The 11,002-nt window shown below is 39.9% G+C and overlaps 1 protein-coding gene across 1 annotated transcript; it reads left to right on the forward strand.

The window, feature by feature from the left end:
* Positions 1-1,860: 1,860 nt before the first annotated feature.
* drgx (dorsal root ganglia homeobox) lies at positions 1,861-6,396 on the forward strand. The gene is made up of 6 exons (XM_034552567.1): positions 1,861-1,918; positions 2,735-2,835; positions 3,380-3,481; positions 5,270-5,442; positions 5,803-5,915; positions 6,017-6,396. The coding sequence occupies exons 1-6, from the start codon at positions 1,861-1,863 to the stop codon at positions 6,394-6,396; spliced, it is 927 nt and encodes a 308-aa protein (XP_034408458.1).
* Positions 6,397-11,002: the final 4,606 nt, after the last annotated feature.

Raw genomic sequence — 11,002 nt, forward strand, 5'->3', positions numbered from 1 at the left:
CTTTTCCACGTTTGGTTATTTGAACAGGATTTGAGTAGGGAGACATATTGAATTAGTAAACCATGTAAAAAGAAATCATTGTTTCAAAGAATATGATCATCCCTTAAATGCAGGTTATCACGTAAAACAAATTAGTGTTATGGTAAATCCATATTCACCAGAATAATGGTGTAGATATGGATTTGGTTAACAAATGTACGATTTAAGTACACTGTCGTGGAAAAACCATCGCGGAGTTCTATTTGCGTGCGCAACTAACAGAGGCACTGAAATGAAGTCCATTATAGGATAGCTGTAGAAATCATGTGTAAACATGGGACTCAAAACCGGCTGTACAATGAAAGTTAACTTGTAAAATTGTTTCTAACCAACGAGTGTAATTTCATTAAGACACTTAAGCTTCATCTGGATGGAGAGGAAAGCCGCTGACAGGAAGTAGACATGCATTCACACACACACACACACTCACACACTCACACTCTTGTCGGAGTTGTCTAGACCAAATATTGGGATAAAGTTATCAACCGTTATTTGATTTCAATTTTCTCCACGCACCTCACTGAGGTCATAATAACAACTTTATTTTCAGTGGTGCATAAATTAATTACGCGCATTTAATAACTAAAATATCATTATATTCCCCCTTTAATAACATAAACGCTGCACGCCAGGGAAACCCTTAATAGCGCGGGGCCCTGTAACTGGCCATTATCCGCCTGTAATGATATTACAGAACCAATTACGCGCCATTAGAAGGGATTTTCTGCACTTTATGTGGTTTAGTCCAATCCCGCACTCCTCTTCTAAATTTCAGCTGCTTCTCGAAGCCTCATTTTGCCTCCACCTCAGAGACGCATGGCGTCTGCTCTCTGCCGTCCCCGATGCGCTTTAAAACTAATTGAAAGGGTCCCGCAGCAGATCATTTATCTGAGGAAGCGAAATAAATCGCAGGACCCCCTGCTGTGAACAAAATCAAAAATTTGGCCTTGTGAGTGTTCTACATGCGCAACCCCTTGTAAAGTGGACCCCCTAACACACCCTGACGAGCCATTAACCCACCCGACAGTCAATCTAAAACCCAAAAGCAGTCATCCTCCTTTTTTTAATATATGAAATAACCACATAAAAAAGTGCAGCGGGTATGTGTGCATGTTTATGGTTAGGGAATATGCTTGACTCTGGAATAACAATCACTTGTGATGAATTTTGTTGGCACCATACCAGTGCTCGCCCTCTTTCTCTTTCTGTCTTTCTCCTAACACACGCGCGCGCGCGCACACACACATACACACATACACACACACACACACACACCAGGGGTTGGGGGTGAGAGAGACAAAACCGTGTTAATCCGATTAGGACCAATTAGGCGTGAGATTCTGCGACACTAGCTGAAAGCCGTAACACTCTGTAGACAGTTATACAGTTATAGAGACATCTGGACACTCCCAGAGAGAGAGAGACAGAGAAAGAGATGTGAGTGGTGTGTGTGTGTGTGTGTGTGTGTGTGTGTGTGTGTGTGTGTGTGTGTGTGTGTGTGTGTGTGTGTGTCTAGGAGAGAGAGAGAGAGGGAGCGAGAGAGAGGACACTCCCAGACAGAAAGTCAGTGGAGTGCAGCAGCCACTTCTCTCCAGAGCGGGAAGTCACTCACATCAGCATCCTCTCTCCAGGTAGGATGCTCTCTCACATCCGCTTTGAATCTTCCGCACGGCGACACCTCTTATTGGGAGGATTACATGTGTTCATTGTTCCACCACAGAAGTGAATCGCACGGCAACAGCTGCGGACCATCCGAGTCTTTGGGGCTGAAACTTTTGTCTCTGTTCCAGGTCCAGTTCCGCCATCCCGAGACACGCCAGGATGTTCTACTTCCACTGTCCGCCTCAGCTGGACGGAGAGTGCTGCCGCTCCAACACTTGTGAGTTTTCTCTGCTGCATGTTGCTGATTTTCAGCTGCAAGTTATTTCTAATGGCGACCTTAATGCCAGAGTCTGAAAAAGTTGTTGTTATGTTCCGGCTGCGTTCTTGCGCGCACAAAGTATGCCTTGTTGTTGTTGTTGTTGTTGTTGTTGTTGTTGTTGTTTTTAGGACCGATAATATAGGCCTGAGTATATGTTTCTGTTTGTTCAAATAATCATGTTTAATTAATTATGAAAAAGACACAGGCCTAACAAAGAAAACGTTATTATTATGAAAGGGAAACTTAAAAGATGAAATACTCCACATGCAGTTATATCCACAACAATATATGAACACGTATTTTTTTTTCATCTTTCAAAATGTAAACTTAAATCGGTGCTTCAAGTAACTTCATAGACATCTAAACGGTCTCTTTCCCACACATGTAAAGGTGAATATGAGGGGTTAAGTCTTAATTCCCCTCTACCATGTCAATCTGCTGAATGTTTTTGTGAGAAGCGCTGGTGGTTTGGCCCCAGGGCAGAGGGATTTTTTTTGTCCCGGTCACAGATGCTGGGTGTCATGGCTCTTAGTCCGTCATGGTTCCCCTCAGACACCTAACATCAATGTGTCATGCAACTAATGGAAATACTAAATGTGCCAGAGATATTGTCTGCTTTGGCCAAAATATTTCTTTCGGCATTTCTTTCTCTTTAAACGGAGTTCTTTTTTTTCCTTTACATATTTACTGAATTGATTTAAATGCAACCATGAAATTGGAAACCTCCTTTTATTAAGTGACTGATTTCTATTCAATGAACTTTTTTTCCTCCAGTGAATTCAAGTAGCTTTGGCAACCACGCCCCGGCCGATTTTGATGATGGATTTCTACGTAGAAAACAGCGCAGAAACAGAACAACATTTACTTTGCAACAGGTAATTATGCAGGACAAAAATATCCCGAATAAGAAATAAGTAGAACTTAGCTCGAAGCGAAACGGACAAGAATAAAAGGAAAATAATAAAACACTTTAAAATCAAGGACTTTGGCAGAAAGTTGTGCTTTCCAGATATATCAAGGACACAACAATAATATTTTTTACAATTGGTTTGATGCAATGACCACCTAAAATAAAAATATATCAATGCCTCACATACATGGAAATAAAAATACAATATTTGAAAACCTCTATAAATTACCATGTCCTTTAAAAGATCGCACATATGTAAATTGCCCTCTCTATGCATTCAGCCAGTTAGATTTTAGGCCAATATTCAAGCCTATTTTATGCCACTATACTTTTTTTTCTTCTATTAGTGATTAGTCTGTTATCCAATGTATACGAGATAATTGTAGATCTGACGATGCTCTATTAAGGAGGAGGAAACAAGAATACGAGAAAAGCCTAAACGAGTATAATGTGCAAATACATCAAATTAAACTTATTTTAAGTGTAACTGATGTTTTGCGTCCACACAGCTGGAGGCTTTGGAGGCCGTCTTTGCCCAGACGCACTACCCTGACGTGTTTACCCGGGAGGAGCTGGCCATGAAGATCAACCTGACCGAGGCCAGGGTGCAGGTAGGCTGCAGCAGTGTCCCGGCCATGTTTGACCATGTAAGAGAGGATAAATTAAGCCACTCTGTCATTTCGGCGATGCACTTTAATAACATCAACATAATGGTGAATATTAGATTAGCTTGATTAATCGGTCATTCATAATTAACCAGCGATAATGTTCCTCGCTAATTTGTCCGCGTCTCAAAGGTAGGAATACATCATCACATCATTTTCCATTTACGCAGACAGGAAGCGATATGTGCTTTAAAAGAGGGCACATCCTGAAGCCTCCAAAACTCTATCCCCCTCTCTCTCTCTCTCTCTCTCTCTCTCTCTCTCTCTCTCTCTCTCCGTTTTCACACACACACACACACACACACACACACACACACACACACGCACACACACACACACGCACACACACGCACACACACGCACACACACTTTAAAGCAGAAATCCCCCCCCCCCCCCCCCCCCCCCAAAAAAAAAAACCACGGACCTTAAATTTGGCAATTTATATTCCGGTCCTGCCCTGCACATATGCGCGGTTATAAACTTGGCCAGATGTAATTAAGTTATGTGTCCTGTATGTAATTTCCTGCATTCCAGATTTGCTTTTGGGTTTTGTTGTGCGCACAGATCTAATTGTGGGAAATATAATAGTTTGCCTTTTGTTCCCCAGGGTCATCTTACTATCGCTTAAACCCAATGGCGGGGTTGATAATGGAATCCAGTGCTGTAAATTAGGGATTGTAAACAAATTATTCCCCTCCTAATCCGATTACCACATTCCTATTATTAAATCTGAACATGAATCCACCGCACTATGCAGGGATATTAAACTTACATTATTATTAGAAAATAAATGTCCTTTCTGTTGTAGTATTATTGCCCCCCTTTTTGTAAAGTGTCAATGGGCCTCCCCTGCATTAAGAGCACGCTGCAAATTGAGATTAATGGAGCAATTATAGCCCATTCAGAGACGTGTGTGTGTGCGTGTGTGTGTGTGGAGGGGGGGGGCGCGACTTCTAGCTGGAAGGTGCAGGGGTGAGATAAGTCCATCGGTTGTATTGTTGTCCTGCCACCAACATGTTGTCCTTTCTTTATGCCGAATGAATGCTTGTGTTTTGTTTGGCTGTTGACATCTCTGGTACAATAGGAGGGCTGCAGAGCACATGCACACTGACTCTAACCTCCATTCACACATCATGATTAATGCCTGCTAGAACCAAGTCCTAATCGAATCTGATGTTGTCAAACAATCACTAAATAGGGAAATAAACGACTTCATCATAGCTGCCTCTCTCTCGGGCAGCACAACTGTCAGTGGGAAGTCATTAAAATATGATAATGAAAAATTGCTCAATTAAATGTTGTTATAGGCAGTGACCTTCATTCGATTAAGATACCACAACTTGACTATATGTTTTCAGCTGTGTGGATGGGGAAATTTTTGGGATAAGTCGAGGACTGTGCATGGAAAATTAGAGCGCTCTAAGACACATTCAAACACCTCTTAAAAGTAAATTGATCATTTGTTTAACTTTGCTAGACCTGTTAACAAGATAGAAAAATATAATCTGTAAACTATACTTTAAGTTTGCGTTTGTTTGTCTCTGATATGCCAAAAGAATATGGAAAGAGAAATTAAGAACTTGGTAAAAAATCAATTTGCCATGGTTTTAAACCTGCATAAATAAATTAAATAAATGGATGCAAACTGCTAATGTGTCAGGAAATACAACCATTCTTTAGTTTTAATTGGTGATTTAATTTAATTGACTTCCCATTTCATTTTTTTCATGCAGGTTTGGTTTCAGAATCGCAGAGCAAAGTGGAGGAAGACGGAGCGAGGGAGCGCAGACCCTGAAGGAGGGAAAGAGCAGATGAATGACGGCACTCCTCCATCTCACAGCATCAACTCTCAGTCCCCAGTGGACCACAACAGAAAGCAGAAAGAACCACTGGAGATGCAGCAGAGGTGAGAAAAGACACATATTGATTATTGCTGTTATTGTTATCCTATAGTATCCAGATTTGCAGACTAGTGTTATCTGGGTGATGGAAAGAAATAAGAGGCAATATCTTTTCCGTCCAGAACTGCCATGACAAAACTCTGACAGCCAGATACTTTCTGTAGATTACATGGCGTCCCTAATAAACACGATTACATTGATTATGCAACAATCAAAGCCACAGACAAAGCACCTCTGTAGTGCACATTTAGAAAAGAAGTAGGACAATTTCCAGAAATGTATGTCTATTAATGGTATCATTATTTAGTTGTTGTTTGTTTTACTTTTCACTATATAATAAGATACAGTATGTCTGTTTTCTCCAGTATCAATAGGACAGTGGGTCCAAGTGGCCCGTTCTTCCCATCTTGTATACCGGGCACACTCCTCAACTCTGCCACCTATGCCCAGGCTCTCTCACAGGTCGCCACACTGAAAGGTAAATATTATGATTTTCATCATTTGGCAAACAGAGATGTTGATTATGATGATCATGCTCTCAGTAGTCTCACCACAAGTCCCATTTTTGTTATTTTTCAGGTAATGGCCTATGCTCCTGCTGTGTTTCTGACCCCATGGGCTTGTCCTTCCTGCCGCCGTACGGTTGTCAGGGCAACCGCACGGCCAGCGTAGCCGCCCTGCGCATGAAGGCCCGTGAGCACTCGGAGGCTGTGCTGCAGTCTGCCAACCTGCTCGGTGCGGCGACAGGGCCCAGTGCCGGCGTGGGACTCCTGTCTGGAGTCGGCATGGGCGCAGCTGGGATGGGGAGGCCCACAGTGGGTCCTGCCATCGAGGTGCCTGTCACCGTGGGAAGAGGGGGAGAAAGCTCCAGTCCCAGCCCGGCCACCAAGATCCCAGTCCTGGGCAGCAGTCCTGACAAACACCCTCTCTGCTCCAAGGAACCAATGGAGAAAAAGTGAAGCGCTGGACATAAACATGGATGTACTGATACTCTAAATCTGTGTGATCGTGCCTGTTATTACTACTCTACTCTACTCTGGTCCTATGAGCAACTAAGCACAACTACTGACTGACTCCACAAACCTGCCAGGGAAATACTTTATTGACATCACAATGTATGGATGCAAACATTTAAATATTTATTTGTCAGTAAATTATTATTGTTTGTGAGAAATGAATATTTGGGGCCTTGTAAGCCCCATAAAAGCACAAGTGTGGTTTTGGAACTCTGTCTTCGCGAACTCTTGGACTCTACTTGATGGACTAAGATAGATACAACGTGTGTGCAACAAAATCCTATTTGATAATGTGAATTTAAGTAATCCTGATAGAGTTCCTCTCGTTTTCATAAAGAGGACAGATGCTTACATTGTTAATGTTAATGCATGTAAACTGTAAGTATAGATCTGATGGCAGGACAGTGGGGATTTTGGAGGATTTTGGCAATACAATGTTTATGCCATCAGGTCATTAATGGGCTCAAACAATCTCTCATTCTTTTGATTTTAAAGTGAAAGTGCACTTTAATATTCATCAGCCATTTTTGTGTGTAAATGTGTACATACAGACAGACAGAGAGGTGGTTGTCCCTTCCACTCTGTTAGCACATCTGCAGTGCCAGCAGACAGGAACCACACCAGTCCTGTTGTGACATGTTCTTTAAAACAATTAAAGATGTAGTCGCTCATGTTCCTCTCCTGTTGCCTCGCGCTCCAGCCATCTGTTCTGATACATTATTTATCAGTTTTCCCTTGAAGCCGTGAGAGGAGAGCGATCGTGACTCTTATTATTTATTTACTTTTAGAACGCTCACCCTCTTCCTCTTTCTCCTCCTCTCTCTGAGCATTTTATAATAAACCCCATTAAACATGATATATGCTATTTATTAATGTTGAATTTACATATTCAAAAATATCATCTCTCATCACCTCAGGGCTCTTCACATGGTAGTTTATCACAGGCGATACATTCGTTGATGAATTATTCCTAAATATCTCTCCTCACTAGAATGACTGTTGAATAAAGGAGCCGCTGATCGGATGGAGAATACTTAAGCCAGAGCACAACCAATAGTTGGACTGATTCAATTTACGTCCTTGAGGATTTTCAGGAAATTACTTTTGATAGTCAATAACACAATTAAGTAAACTACACACACATTATCATGAATAATTGATAAGAAATTATGTATTACCATGAAGTACTAGTTCAATAATTGATGAGGCGACACCCTGGTGACATAGAAGAGGGAGATAATGTCAGAAGTCGTGCCAGGTTGTAAACAGAGTACAGAGGACTTACATCCTCTTTTTTTTACACCATTATATGCGCATGTTGTACCCCAAGTACCCTCCAAATATTCCAATAAAGTGATGCGTTCACTGACTCTGAGGCACCTTCTTGTGATATTAACACATTTTATAGTTACATTTTTATTTCATTGGGCCACAATATTTCCTTACAAGAAACACACACCAGCTATTTAAATAAATGGCCGCTTTTAATACAGAAATTTTAAAATGCAGAATTCTACAGTATTATGGCCTATTTTCATACATTTGCTATTATAATATTATATAGCAGGTACTCTGTTGTATCTATTCATGCCAGAAATAATATTAACAAAAACATCATCTCCTAATAAAATGATTTTGCTTCAAGACAACTCCAGAGCAAAGACGTTAAGCCCCCTGACATGGCAGCTAATGATAACACAATATCCTTATACAAATCATCTCTTTTTCCAAAAATGTACCAATATGGAGGACAGAATCCAGCCAACTCATACAAAAGACGTGGAAAAACACATTCAATCTCTCCAAAATTGAATACAGTAGTTGTGGAATTTAATCATTAGCCAAAACAAAGGATGCTGAAGTTATAATGACTCCGATCATCATTAAGTTCTGCATGGTGCCCATAATTCACTGCTTTAATATTTCATAAACAAGTCAAGTTGGTGTTGACATTCAGCTGTGCATGTGGCATCATTGATAATTTTCTGTCACATAAAAAAAAGTCCCAAGGCGGTTTTGTTGAGCATTGTTATATCAAATTAGCTGGAGAGCGGCCAGAAAAGCAGACAAACATGGTGAATATGGGGGACAGCAGTTGAACTCTGTTCTTACAGTGCAGTTAATGGGCTTCTTTTGTTGCAGTAATGAAATATTTCTGCAGGGATGTGGGAAAATATGTCCTGAAACAGGGAAACGTTGTGCACATGCACTCATCCAGACAATATAAGGTACACAGAGAGACCGTATGCGTAAGAAAGACTGGCACACACATACAATTATGTTGCCTGACATTGGGTGCAACACCTATATTTTGACTATTCAAAGACCCAGCAGACAAAATCAGACTTAAAGTGCATTCAGGGCCGGTCCACTGAAAGGCCAAAAACACTCCACTCGAGTATCATCTTTGCTTTTCATTCCTGCAACAGATCCGATCAATAACCCAATCAATTAGGACCAATTAAGCTTATTTCAGAATGGAGATAATACAAACAAAGCATATCTTAATGCAGCAAGTAATGTGCCTCTCTGCTGTCTGCCACATAACCACAGCTCCGCTCCTCCTTACTCAGCACGGGGAAGAGCATCCTCAGCACTCGTGATCAATGCTTACAGTCCTCAGCAGCTTCACAATCAACTACGTTGAAGCAAAGTTGAAGAATCGCTCTGTGCAAAAACAAAGATATATGAAAACATTACAGACCGAATGCAATTAGACGGCTGTTCTTAGTTTGTCCGCTAGAGGGACTTAGAGAGCAGGAAACAGCCCTCACGTCAAACCTTAGAGAGAAAGGGATTTTGCTGAGCGACGTTTGTGTAAATCATATTTGACTAATCAAACATTTTGTGTTTAACAAGTGCTGAGTGTCGAAGTCCCAAAAGTAAGTAGGAAAACAAGATAATATAGCAGCAAGTTGCAAATTATGGATGATTTGTGAAGCTGATTTTCTCATCTAGATGGAGGAAATGTATTGAATCAAATAGGGTCAAAAGTATTGTAGATGTGCATCACCATAAATAATCGTGTGAAAAAATGTTGTCTGAATACATTAAAATGTGTGAATATGTAAAAACCATAGACTTTTATGTAAAAACGTTCGGAACAAATGAATACAAACATTTGCATGTGTAAACGATTAGATTTAATTTTTTTATCCGAGAGGAGTTCTCTAGCTGTGCATGACAATTTGTGGATAAATTAAAAAGATTTGCACAAATACAGATTACACAGAACTCAACTGTGTGTGTGTGGATCTAAAGTTCAAATACAAATACAAACAGAGTACAAATCTAACCAATAAAAGTATGTTCATACAAGTTCTTCTTTATTAATTCCTCTTCTTGATTAATTAAGCCTGTGACGTCAGCCTGGCCTGTAGCTCGCTTGATGTCTGTAATATTGATATTGTTCTTCATTGATATTGTTTTTCTTCATAGAGTTTGTCTGAATGGAACCTAATTGCATTTGTTTTCTCTCTCAGTATCGTATAGTGTAATATAATAAGAGTGTGTGAGGGTGTTAAAAGTCATAGTACGGCATGTTGTAAAAGTTTTTCAAATGTAATTGTTTAGGATGTAGTAAAAAATCAGTAAAAAAAGAATATGTCGGAAAGACGTCCTAATATTGGCATTGTATAGTCATTAAAAATCCAAAGTATAGTAAAATAAGTATGAAAAATTCATAGTATTTCTATTTCCAGCTATTGACCATTGCTTTATAGAGCTTTTGTTTAAGAGGGGATTTGATCTGTTTGTAGTTCTTAGCCTTTACTTCAGGGACTTTTTCTTGTCAGAAGTGAGGTAATTGTTTTTGATGTTGTTTACATGAATGACAACAGACTGAAAGCTTTGAGGAGTGGGGAAGCAATTTGACATCCATGTAAGGTTCTTGTGTTCTATCTATGTTCTACCTTCTATCTGACCTCTCAGCCATTGGTTCCCACCACTAAGACAAAACTGAGACTGAACCTTTTTTCATTCAAGTTAAATGTGCTTGTGCCGGTGCAGAAGTCCAGTTTGTAGCTGTCGCTGGCTTCAACAATTAACTATGAAAACTATTCTCTCAATAACAATTTTCATATACCTAACTATAGACAAACAAGTGGCAAATGAAAGCTTCTTTACTTGAATGAAAAACAAAACTCATTACAGCTGCTGGATTGGTCCAAAATTCAGATTCCAAAAATAACCAAATCAAATCTGTATACAAAGCAAACATTTTAATCACATTTTTTAATTCCTAATTTAAAGTTCTATGATTGGTTGTTTCTTACAGCAGTGCTCTCTGGGACTCATTGTTGACTCCCACATGTTTGGTTAACCTCGTAAAGCTAAGGTGTCTGATCATTTGTGTTGACTGAAGGTTTAAATATTGAGAGTTTTATGTTCATCCAATGTCGTTTAATGTTATAAATATATATTTTTTTAACCTAATTCTGACAAAATAAAAACTAAAATATTTGTCTTTGTTGAATGCAGTGGTTCCTTTTATTTCATGCCGTGACACTCCTGTTGTGGTGCAGTCTTGATTTAATTTAGTAGGATTTTG

The sequence above is a fragment of the Cyclopterus lumpus genome, chromosome 15, assembly GCF_009769545.1.
Source record: "Cyclopterus lumpus isolate fCycLum1 chromosome 15, fCycLum1.pri, whole genome shotgun sequence".
In the NCBI taxonomy this organism is placed as follows: Eukaryota; Metazoa; Chordata; class Actinopteri; order Perciformes; family Cyclopteridae; genus Cyclopterus; species Cyclopterus lumpus.